The sequence below is a fragment of the Neoarius graeffei genome, chromosome 10 (assembly GCF_027579695.1).
Source record: "Neoarius graeffei isolate fNeoGra1 chromosome 10, fNeoGra1.pri, whole genome shotgun sequence".
In the NCBI taxonomy this organism is placed as follows: Eukaryota; Metazoa; Chordata; class Actinopteri; order Siluriformes; family Ariidae; genus Neoarius; species Neoarius graeffei.
In genome coordinates this window covers 53,192,536-53,205,526 of record NC_083578.1, presented here as the reverse complement: position 1 = coordinate 53,205,526, position 12,991 = coordinate 53,192,536, and the positions used below count along the sequence as shown (strand labels likewise).

The window sequence follows — 12,991 nt, the reverse complement described above, 5'->3', positions numbered from 1 at the left end:
TCTGGGCTTTTTGTTTGTGTCTTTGCAATGTTTGCTAGGACGCTACACGTTTTAGTATCGTGTGTAAACACACCACAGCTGCTCGATTCCCAATCCTCCCTGCTCTTCTCTTCCAGCAGGCATCACAGAACCATATAATTTACCCACAAACGTACAACCCCGATTCCAAAAAAGTTGGGACAAAGTACAAATTGTAAATAAAAACGGAATGCAATAATTTACAAATCACAATAGAACATAGACAACATATCAAATGTCGAAAGTGAGACATTTTGAAATTTCATGCCAAATATTGGCTCATTTGAAATTTCATGACAGCAACACATCTCAAAAAAGTTGGGACAGGGGCAATAAGAGGCTGGAAGAGTTAAAAGTACAAAAAAGGAACAGCTGGAGGACCAAATTACAACTCATTAGGTCACTTGGCAATAGGTCATTAACATGACTGGGTATAAAAAGAACATCTTGGAGTGACAGCGGCTCTCAGAAGATGGGAAGAGGATCACCAGTCCCCCAATTCTGCACCAACAAATAGTGGAGCAATATCAGAAAGGAGTTCGACAGTGTGAAATTGCAAAGAATTTGAACATATCATCATCTACAGTGCATAATATCATCAAAAGATTCAGAGAATCTGGAAGAATCTCTGTGCGTAAGGGTCAAGGCCGGAAAACCATACTGGGTGCCCGTGATCTTCGGGCCCTTAGACGGCACTGCATCACATACAGGCATGCTTCTGTATTGGAAATCACACAATGGGCTCAGGAATATTTTCAGAGAACATTATCTGTGAACACAATTCACTGTGCCATCCGCCGTTGCCAGCTAAAACTCTATAGTTCAAAGAAGAAGCCGTATCTAAACATGATCCAGAAGCGCAGATGTCTTCTCTGGGCCAAGGCTCATTTAAAATGGACTGTGGCAAAATGGAAAACTGTTTTGTGGTCAGACGAATCAAAATTTGAAGTTCTTTATGGAAATCAGGGACGCCGTGTCATTCGGACTAAAGAGGAGAAGGACGACCCAAGTTGTTATCAGCGCTCAGTTCAGAAGCCTGCATCTCTGATGCTATGGGGTTGCATTAGTGTGTGTGGCATGGGCAGCTTACACATCTGGAAAGACACCATCAATGCTGAAAGGTATATCCAGGTTCTAGAGCAACATATGCTCCCATCCAGACGACGTCTCTTTCAGGGAAGACCTTGCATTTTCCAACATGACAATGCCATACCACATAACTGCATCAATTACAGCATCATGGCTGCGTAGAAGAAGGGTCCAGGTACTGAACTGGCCAGCCTGCAGTCCAGATCTTTCACCCATAGAAAACATTTGGCGCATCATAAAACGGAAGATACGACAAAAAAGACCTAAGACAGTTGAGCAACTAGAATCCTACATTAGACAAGATGGGTATTCCTATCCCTAAACTTGAGCAACTTGTCTCCTCAGTCCCCAGACGTTTACAGACTGTTGTAAAGAGAAAAGGGGATGTCTCACAGTGGTAAACATGGCCTTGTCCCAACTTTTTTGAGATGTGTTGTCATAAAATTTAAAATCACCTAATTTTTCTCTTTAAATGATACATTTTCTCAGTTTAAACATTTGATATGTCATCTATGTTCTATTCTGAATAAAATATGGAATTTTGAAAATTCCACATCATTGCATTCCGTTTTTATTTACAATTTGTACTTTGTCCCAACTTTTTTGGAATCTGGGTTGTATTTATTTATTCAGTCCGTTGCACTCTCACTCTCTGTGTGCATGCGCGTATGTTAAATGTAGAGGAGGAAAGTGACAAAATAAAGGCTTATTCTTCTTAATTTACCCAAATGTATTTATTCCACTTGAAAAGTGTATGGCAAACCAGCTACCAGATTTGGGACACTACAACATCTTGAACTATTTAGTATGGCTTCAAACATGAAAAAAATTCATGGCCCACTAGATGACACTTCGGCCCAGTGGTTGAGAAACACTGCTATAGTTGATCATGACTGTAAATTACCAAATAGTGCGTTCCTTTTTAATGTCATTTTCAAAAATTTTTAATAATTAAAAAAATTTGTGTGTTAATATTAATCTTGTAATAGATAATTTTTGGGTCTGTGTTCATGATCACACATACTATAAATTAATATGGTGATGGCACACTGCTCCAAATCTACTCACTGTGCAGCCCTATGGGATGAGGCGTAACTCTTCAACCAGTTCCTGAACTGTTTTGCCTTCCAATACCTTTACATATTCAACTTGGGAAATAAATTTTGAAATTTTACACAGTGACTTAGCAGTTGCATTCCTGACTCAAGACTAGCATCTCATCTCATTATCTCTAGCCACTTTATCCTGTTCTACAGGGTCGCAGGCAAGCTGGAGCCTATCCTAGCTGACTACGGGTGAAAGGCGGGGCACACCCTGGACAAGTCACCAGGTCATCACAGGGCTGACGCATAGACACAGACAACTATTCACATCTACGGTCAATTTAGAGTCACCAGTTAACCTAAGCTGCATGTCTTTGGACTGTGGGGGAAACCGGAGCACCCGGAGGAAACCCACGCGGACATGGGGAGAACATGCAAACTCCCCACAGAAAGGCCCTCGCCGGCCACGGGGCTTGAACCCGGACCTTCTTGCTGTGAGGCGACAGCACTAACCACTACACCACCGTGCCGCTCGCACTGGGCATATATTAAGTAAAAAAGAGTGTCTTATTACTTATTTTCCCTCACTGTAGATAAAGAAGGTTGAAAAAAATTCTGATGTAATTTCTGCCTATTACATTTGCAAACTCAGACCTGAGTGACTGTACATTCACTGTACTCTTTCAGCTCCTGGCATCAACTGGAGTCGAAGTGCCTCCTCACACAATGGAAATGGAATTAAACCCACTGGAATTGCTGATGTGTACAGCAAATTCAGACCTGTTAAAAGGGTCTCACCACTTAAGCATCAGCCAGAGGTTTTGGACACTGAGGCTGACGGTAAGAGTCCTGGGCAAAATGTAGAGGGAAACAATTCCTCTAAAGGGCTCCAAGCAAGTGTGAGTCCATGTGATATTCAGGCACTCAAGTGCAAAAGTATTGGTAATGGAGCACTTTTTGGGGAACTGGAGCATTATGACTTGGACATGGATGAGATACTAGATGTGCCTTACATTAAATCCAGCCAACAAACGGCCACTCTGCCCAAAGCAGCGTCTGACAAGCGGACCTCAGGGAGTAGTGCCACTGATAGATGTGTCGGCCTCAAGGCGGCATCTCTTGCTCGTGCTGAGAACCTGAACAGCAGTGGTACACAGTTTTGTGTACTCCCACCGGTTAACTGGTCAGACATGAGAACATCGAAGTTTGTGGATCCAGACTATCTCAGGGCACAAACGGTTGGATATGAACGCTCACCAGGCTCCCTGCACCGATCAGTATCTGAAACAGACAGGCTATTATCAGGCAGACCTTTTCCAGATACACCAACTCACAAGGCTGGCTCGGACACCTCTGTTAGTGAGCCTTTGTTCCATATTCAGGGAGGTTCAGTGGGAAGGCGAGACAACAGCAAGGCTTGGAGCAGTCCAAAAGCATTTGGAGAATGTGATGAAGAAACCAAAAAGTCTCACAATATTATCAACATTGTGCGGGAGGGCCAGATCTCACTGTTGGTGAGTAATGAGTCTTATAATGGGTCCTCTGAAAAGGTGAAGTGTTGATTTTATTTATTTGTGATTTTAAAAATGTTTAACCGGATGTAATCTTTCCCTCAGCCTCATTTTGCAACTGAGAACCTGGAACTCATTCGAGATGATGACAGAAACAACCTTCTTCATATCTCTGCTGCACATGGACATGCAGACTGCCTGCAGCACCTTACATCCCTCATGGGAGAGGACTGTCTCAATGAACGCAACAATCAGCATCTTACTCCTGCTGGTTTAGGAGTCAGGGTGAGCTCAGTGGTTTATGTTCTTGGAGGGATTTCTGCATTCCTCATTGTAAAACATTTGCTTAGCTACAGGCTACAACCCTGATTCCAAAAAGCTGGGACACTGTGTAAAACATAAACAAAAACAGAATACAATGATTTACAAAACCTTTTCAAGCTGCATTCCATTGAATACAATACAAAGACAGAGATATTTAATGTTCAAATTGAAACTTTTATTGTTTTTTGTAAATATACACAAATTCTGAATTTGATCCCTGCAACACATTCCAAAAAAACTTGGGACAGGGGCATATTTACTACTGTGTTGCATCATGTTTTCTTTTAACAACAATTAGTTGGTGTTTGGGAGCTGAGGGCACCAATTGTTAATTTTGATTGTCAAATTCTTTCCCATTCTTCCTTGATATACAACTTCAGTTGTTCAACAGTCTGGGGTCTTTGTCATATTTTGCGGCAGGCCAGTTTAGCACCTGCACACTCATACTATGAAGACACACTGTTGTTACATGTGCAGAATGTGGCTTGGCATTGTCATAATGGAATATGCAGGGATGTCCCTGAAAAAAGATGCTGTCTGGATGGCAGCATATGTTGCTTCAAAGCCTGTATGTACCTTTTAAGCATTAACCTTAACAGATGTGAAAATGCAAGTACACCCCTCCCCCCATACCATCATAGATGCTGGCTTTTGAACTTTGTGCTGGTAACAATCTGGATGGTCCTTCTACTCTTTAGCCTGGAGGACACTGATTTCCAAAAATAATTCTAAATGTGGACTCACGGCACGCTTTTCCACATTGTGTCAATCCATCTCCGATGAGCTCAGGCCCAGAGAATTCGGTGGCATTTCTGGATGTTGTTGATATATGGCTTTTGCTTTGCATGGTAGATGCAGTGACAAACTATGTCTACTGACAATGGTTTTCTGAAGTGTTCCCGAGCCCATGCAAAGCATGTTGGGATTTTTAATGCTGTGACACATGAGGGATCAAAGGTTGCGGTCATTCAGTATTGGTTTTTGGCCTTGTTCAAATTCAAGTACTTTATTGTCATTGTTAAGGCACGATGAAATTTCTTTTGTGCTGGTCCCAAAGGTGCAAAAAGTTAAGGTGCAAAATATTAAGACCAAAAAAATACCCAAAAAACAAACAAACAAAAAAACTCTGAGAGATAAGAAGGGTGATAAGTAATTAAATATAATATATACAAAATGAACATAAATACACTTAACAGAAACGATATGAAATCAAGCAATATGTGCAGGTTGTGGATTGAATAGAAAAACAATGTATTGCACATGTCATATATCAGACTGTGGAGATATCAGAGTTCAATAAGTTTATTGCAGTTGGAAGGAAACTGTTTTTAAGTCTGTTGGCACATGTGCATATTGATCTGAAGCACCTGCCTGATGGGAGGAGCTTAAACAAGTGATGTGCGGGGTGAGTGATGTCCTTTATAATATTTTTTGGCCCTTCTGACACAGCGAGTGTTGTGTCGCAGATCCAGAGATGGCGACTCAGTGCCAACAATGTCCTTGCCCCTTAAGGACGTGCAGAGATTTCCTATGGCTTTTTTGAATCTTTTGATGATATTATGGATTGTTGATGGTGAAATTCCTAAAGTCTTTGTTCATTCAAGAAACGTTTTCAAACTGTTGGACTAAAACCCCAATTCCAAAAAATTTGGGATATTTCCCAAAATGCAATAAAAACAAAAATATGTGATTTTGTTAATTCATGTGAACCTTTATTTAACTGATAAGTACAAAGAAAAGATTTTCAATAGTTTTACTGACCGACTTAATTGTATTTTTTAAATATAAACAAAGTTAGAATTTGATGCCTGCAACACACAGAAAAAGTTGCAACAGAGGCAAAATAAGACTGAAAAGTTCATATGATATTCAAGTAACACCATTTTGGAAGATTCTACAATAAGCAAGTTAACCCTCTGGGGTCTAGGAGTATTTCCTGGCACTAATGATTTTGGCATGTTGTTGACAATTTCAACAAATCTAAGCAGTATTTTCAAAGTCGTATGATTTTTTTTTTGTATTCAGCACAAGTTCAGCTACAGTAATAGATATGTAGTATGTATATCATGATTGTACTTTTAAAAATAACATAAATTAAGATGTTGTAAAAAGCAATTTTAGAACTGTGTTGGAATGTGTGAAAAACATTACCTTACCCATTGTGACGAACCATTTTGGTCACTTGAGGTGATTTTGTTCAGTCTTAGGAATGTATGAAGCAAAAAACTTAAATCTCCTCTACCGATTTGGTCAATTAACTGGCCATCCAAAAATGTATGTCCTATTGTTTTGGGATAAAGAGTGGGCAGTGAGAAGAGTAAAAAATTCTATTCCATTCATGAGAAGAGTGAGTACCCCTCCCACTGCAAACTCTTAATCCCATCAGGTCAAGTGATCAAAACGGTTTGTCGCAATGGGTAAGGTATTGTTTTTTCACACATTCCAACACAGTTCTAAAACTGCTTTTTATAACATCTTAATTTATCTGTTATTTTTTTTAAAAAGCACAATCATGATATACATACTACATAGATATTATTGTAGCTGAACTTGTGCTGAATACAAAAAAAGTCACATGACTGAAAATACTGCTTAGATTTGTTGAAATTGACAACATTAGAGCATGCCAAAATCATTAGATTGCCAGAAAAAGACGAAGAAGAAAAGAGAGCAAACAAGTACCGGTGCACATTTTGTTTATTCAAGAAGCACACAAAGATTATGCACTACACTGCACGCATATCAACCGATATGCTCATAAGGAATAGAAGAAATATTTCTTCTATTTAATAATAAATAAACTCAAGTAAAAATAAACTCTTACCCAAGTTTATTTTTGGCTGGATCGAGTCAAAGTTCAAAATGACACCACTCATCATCAGTGTCACAGTCCTCAAGATTTGATGAACTGCTGAACTTGAATTGCTGTCCCGAATCATTTGAAGCGCCTCCTGAGCATCAAATCGCCATGCCATCTTGCAACAAGTTTTACCTCCAAACAGGTAGCCTAAACTATGGCCGACATATTTTATCCTGTTTACAGTGGGCGGTCCCACTGCAAAAAAAAACAACAACAATTGAAACCGAAAAAGAGAACGTGATTATCATGCCGTTACCATGTGAATAGTATTTTATGAATGCGTAAGTGGCACAGGCGATTGTTCCAAGACAACGAGGGAGGCTCAGCCTCCTCTAAAAATGACGAACATTGTGTAGGATGAATTGCGCTAGGCTTATGTTATAGCCGACCTTATAACATTGCTATTTCAGATCCAGGATCATAGAAATATATGTGCTCAACCCAACTACAGTGCGAAATCATTCCATTATAACTTTCCCCAGTTCGCCTAATGTGTGCGTGAGTTTTTCCCCCTCGTGACAGCTCGATGCAGCCCAGCCTCAGTGGATTAGGAGCTATGTGCTTGTCAATCTCAAAATGCAAGACGATTATTGGACAAATACTGCGAAAACGCCCGCCCACGGAGTCTCACGGACTCCCAGCCTCAATGGGCTTCAACGGCATTTGGGAGCTATGCGCTTTTCAATCTCAAAATGCAAGACGGTTATTGGACAAATACTGCGAAAATGCCCGCCCACGGACTCCGAGCCTCACATGGGAGGGACATGGCAGTTTCCGCGAGGAGACTGGTGATTGGTGAAAGCCGCCGGATATTTTCTTTGATTGACAGCTCGTTTCAACTATAGACAGGCAGCGGTACAGTGTTGCCAGATTGGGCGGTTTCCCGCCCAATTGGGCGGTTTTAAGTGCATTTTGGCGGATTTTGAACATATTTTGGGCTGGATAGCGTCAGCAGTATCTGGCAACATCAGTTCAGTTCCATGCGGATTCGCAAGTGCTGTGGTGTATTGTAAGAGATCGGCTTACATTTCGATTTCATTCATTACATACGGTTTCTACCAGCTTTTTTAGTTTGTATATATTTTCATTGTAAATAAAGTGTAAATATAGTGTTGTCAAGTTTGCTATCTTAGTTCCAGAAATTTTGTTTATTTGAGTGACTGAACTTGAACTTGAGGGGGCTAGTCAGCTAGCAAGAAAGCTGCGCACGGATGCCAAGCATTGCTGATTTAATTTTGGCGAAGCCATTTGCCAGTCTTCCTTTCGAGGAAAAAATTAAAATTAAAGAGCAGGGTAGACCAACGGCTCAAATTGACTTGGTGAAAAAGGTAGGGAATAATACTCGTTCCTTTCAGCTCTCCTGGTACGAGAAAGTGAATTGGCTAACAGCAAGTGACCCACATCAACAACAGTAAATAGGCTACTTTAGTAATATGTCATGGATGGACCAAAAATATAGAGTCTATTTAAAATGTTTATGCTGAGTATATTATATTGGAATATATATTTCTCTGGATATGAATTAAACACCGCTACAATTTGGAAAACATTTTTAAACAAAAACACAGCCGAGGTCAATTTTTAAACAACATGCCACAATTTTAAAATATAAAATGTTAAAATATACCCCCCCAACACTACCATCATGTATATTGGACAGTAGGCTAATGGGCCAAAAGAACCTGTTATTTCACAGTTTGTGACCCTGCCAACAATCAGCCAGATCAGAGGCAAGAGTATGGGCAAAATTGATGTGTTTTTTCTTTTAAAATCTAGAAATATCGTAACCGACCAGCCTCCCCTGTTTGAAAGACTACCAGCCGCCACTGGTAAGTGGGCACTTAGCACTCTGACTCAGGTGTGACTGAGTAAGGTGAAAAGTTTTGTTTCATCTACTTTAGGTCATTTATAAAATATATTAATTGGCAGTGGGCTCATAGGAGAGTGTAAAGTATGAAGTTTCTGTCAATATGTTTATCATGCTTATATGATAAAAACTTGCGAAGATATTCATCTAAATACATGACCTACTCATTCTAAACCTGCCGAGCTTCGCCGGTGAAGCTCTCAACCCCAGAGCAGGGTCTCCGCGGATCCTTAAAAAGTCTTAAAAAGTCTTATTTTTAATATGTGTTTTTTAAGGTCTTAAAAAGCATTATATTTCGCTATTTTTTGAGCTATGGTATTAAATTTCACATGGGAGGTATTAAATTTCATCCGGGTAGCCTACGGTAAATGAAAAAAAAAAACATATGTCTGGATTTTTTTTTCCGCGCTAACGTTATTTATTCAACCAGCGTCGTTTGTTATCAAGATGCTGAACAAGTAGCACAAGAGCCGTTGTGTGTCTAGCACTAGTTCTAATAGCGCAGGAACCACGCCACTGGGGGCAGTGTGTTCTTTTATCCATGTAGTAGACAGTGATGGGAATAACGGCGTTAGAAATAAACGGCGTTACTAACGGCGTTACTTTTTTTTAGTAACGAGTAATCTAACTAATTACTTTTTACATCGTTATAACGCCGTTCACGTTACTTACAATAAAATACTATGCGTTACTTTATTAAAGCTGTTCTCATCTGGCACGCTGCTCGTTCAGCCTTTCTTTCCTCTGCTTTCGTGTGGGGCGGGGAGACGCGAGACAACAGCACAGTAAGCCAATCAGAGTCGATTTGGACAACATACGTAGGTAGGCCACGCCTACTGCACTGCTGCGCGCTCTTTCAATCGGAAGAGCCAGCGATGGCGAGCGGTCAGCCCAGCACTGCGCTTTCACACTGGAAATACAGCCATTACTTTTCATTACTTGAAATAAAAGGCAAGAGTGTTTACGTGCAATGCACATTATGTCGAGGAACAAAGCGTTTGTCCTCATCAGTGGCCAGTAATTAGTAACAATTTTAATAACTACAGAAATATATTACATTTGATAGATGTCTTATCTCACATTGTCCCACAAAAATATTAATATAGTGTAGATAACATTACTAATTGGTTCTGTTAAGTGTCCATTTCAGTCATTAAACATATTTAACATTCACTTTTATTATGATTACACTAATTGAATTTGATTTTTTTTTTTTGAGGGGGAACAAAATGTAACGGAATAATTACTTTCTCTGGTAATTAGTTACTTTTATGACAAAGTAACTCAGTTACTTTTTGGGAAAAGTAACTAGTAACTATAACTAATTACTTTTTGAAAGTAACGTGCCCAACACTGGTAGTAGAACCATTGAGAGTAGAGCAGACGAGGAAGAAGTGGTTGAACTTGAACATGAACGGAGATGGGGAAGTGTAAGTTTAGTAACAAGTGGTTTGAGGAGCCAAAATACAAAAGTTGGCTAACAACAGCAACTTCAGAATATGAAGCGAGATGTAAGGTATGTCGGAAAGACATCAAGTTAACAACAATGGGCTGTAAAGCCCTTGACGCTCACTCGAAAGGGGAAAAGCATATGCGCTATGCTGCTAGTCGGGCAACAACAGTCCCCAGAGGCAGTTCGATCAGTAGTCAAACTTCCTTGCTTCCTCACTGTTTGTTCATGGCAGTACCCTACTATTAAAATATTCAAATCAAATCAAATCAAGTTTATTTGTACAGCGCTTTTAACAATAAACATTGTCGCAAAGCAGCTTTACAGAATTTGAACGACTTAAAACATGAGCTAATTTTATCCCTAATCTATCCCCAATGAGCAAGCCTGTGGCGACGGTGGCAAGGAAAAACTCCCTCAGACGACATGAGGAAGAAACCTCGAGAGGAACCAGACTCAAAAGGGAACCCATCCTCATTTGGGCAACAACAGACAGCCTGACTATAATATTAACAGTTTTAACAGGTATAACCCTCAACTGTCCTCATGGGGCCGTCCTTCACAGGAGTGGGGCGATAAAACTCCGACCAGACACAGGGCACCAGGATGGATCAAGCAGGTCCGAGGGGCAGAAGAGGCCAGCATCTCAATCCCAGGATCAACATGTAACTCAGAGGGACAGATTGGGGGGGGGGGGGGGGAGAGAGAGAGAGAGAGAGAAAGAAAACACGTTGTTAGGTATGCCCTAAAAATGACAAGTATTAAATCTGTGTGGTAGGCTCGCAGAGACGAGAGTCTTTACATCAGGCATGACGCACAATGGCATGTTAATATGGTAAAAAATATATCATGACCTGCTCTGGCTGGATGCTTGATTGGGTGATGGGAGCACACTCCTCAGCAATGATGAGATGCAGATGGGACCCTTAGGCCTGGCCAAGACAATTCAGTTACATTTCACCGGGTCTGGGACATGCGACAGAATGTCTGACGGCCGATTCCCTGCAGGCTACGATAGCCAGTCGAGGTCCCCACCGTCTCCACCAAAAGATTTCCTGTTGACTCCATGTAACTCAGAGGGACAGATTTGGGGTGGGGGGGGGGGGGGGGAGAGAAAGAAAACACAGGTGGTTAGGTATGCCCAATGTCACCTGAATAAGTAGGAACAGTATACATATTGCACCGAGTACAAGCAGGGACTCCGGCAACTAACTATGACAGCATAACTAAAAGGAGAGAGCCAGAAGGTAACACAGGCATGAGGGAGCCCCGGGACATAAAGCAGCCAGCCACTGCACCGTCAACAAACTCGAGTGAGCAAGCGAGTGGGGACTGACAGCATCCATACATCCCAGTTTACCAAAACACTCTATGTCTGAGGACCCTCCAGATCTACTCCTTTACCTCATAAACACCATTAACAAAAGGCTTGACTAAACAGATATGTTTTCAGCCTAGACTTAAATGCTGAGACTGTGTCTGATTCCCGAACATTACTTGGAAGGCTGTTCCATAACAGTGGGGCTTTGTAAGAAAAGGCTCTGCCCCCTGATGTAGCCTTCACTATACGAGGTACCAGCAGATAGCCTGCACCTTTTGATCTAAGTAGGCGTGGCGGGTCATAGAGGAGCAGAAGTTCACTCAGGTACTGTGGTGCGAGACCATTTAGTGCTTTAAAGGTCAATAGTAGTATTTTATAATCAATACGAAATTTGATTGGGAGCCAATGCAGTGTGGATAAGACAGGCGTGATGTGGTCATATTTTCTAGTTCTAGTAAGGACTCTTGCTGCGACATTTTGAACTAACTGGAGCTTGTTTATGCACTTATTGGAACATCCAGACAGTAAGGCATTACAATAATCCAACCTGGAGGTAACGAAAGCATGGACTAGTTTTTCTGCATCATGCAATGACATTAAATTTCTTATCTTTGCAATATTTCTGAGATGAAAGAAAGCTATCCGGGTGATGTTATCAATGTGAGTTTCGAATGAAAGACTGGGGTCAATAATCACTCCGAGGTCTTTTACTGCTGCACGTGAAGAAACAGAAAGGCCATCCAGAGTTACTGTGTAATCAGAAAACTTACTTCTAGCTGTATGTGGTCCTAGCACAAGTACTTCAGTCTTGTCAGAGTTAAGCAGAAGGAAATTTATAAGCATCCAGTGTCTAATGTCCTTAACACATTCCTCAATTTTATTAAGCTGGTGTCTCTCATCAGGTTTTGCAGAGACATACAACTGTGTGTCATCAGCATAACAGTGGAAACTAATACAATGTTTACGAATAATATCGCCCAGAGGTAACATATATAGAGAAAAAAGCAGTGGACCCAAGACAGAACCTTGTGGAACACCAAACTTTACCTCGGTACGTCTAGAAATATCACCATTTATATCGACATACTGATAACGATCAGTTAGATAAGACCTGAGCCAGGAGAGGGCCATTCCCTTAACTCCCACAACATTTTCTAGTCTATCCAGAAGAATGGAATGATCAATGGTATCAAATGCTGCACTAAGGTCAAGCAACACAAGTAGCGAGACACAGCCCTGATCAGACGCCAACAGTAGGTCGTTTACTACTTTAACCAGTGCTGTCTCTGTGCTATGATGAGGTCTAAATCCTGACTGATACATTTCATGGATGTTATTCCTATGTAAATATGAGCATAACTGCTGTGCCACAGCTTTTTCAAGGATCTTGGAGATAAAGGGGAGGTTTGATATTGGCCGATAATTGGACAGCTGACAGGGATCAAGGTCAGGTTTTTTAATCAGGGGTTTGATAACTGCTAGTTTAAAGGATTTGGGTACATAGCCAA

The 12,991-nt window shown here is 40.9% G+C and overlaps 1 protein-coding gene across 1 annotated transcript in view; it reads left to right on the top strand.

Moving 5' to 3' along the window:
- The window catches only part of sncaip (synuclein, alpha interacting protein), a 30,203-nt gene that overhangs the window by 8,306 nt on the left and 8,906 nt on the right, over positions 1-12,991 (top strand). Inside the window, exons 4-5 of the mRNA XM_060931883.1 lie at positions 2,838-3,664; positions 3,767-3,946. Of these exons, the coding sequence (XP_060787866.1) occupies positions 2,838-3,664; positions 3,767-3,946 (1,007 nt within the window). The remainder of the gene's footprint in view (positions 1-2,837; positions 3,665-3,766; positions 3,947-12,991) is intronic.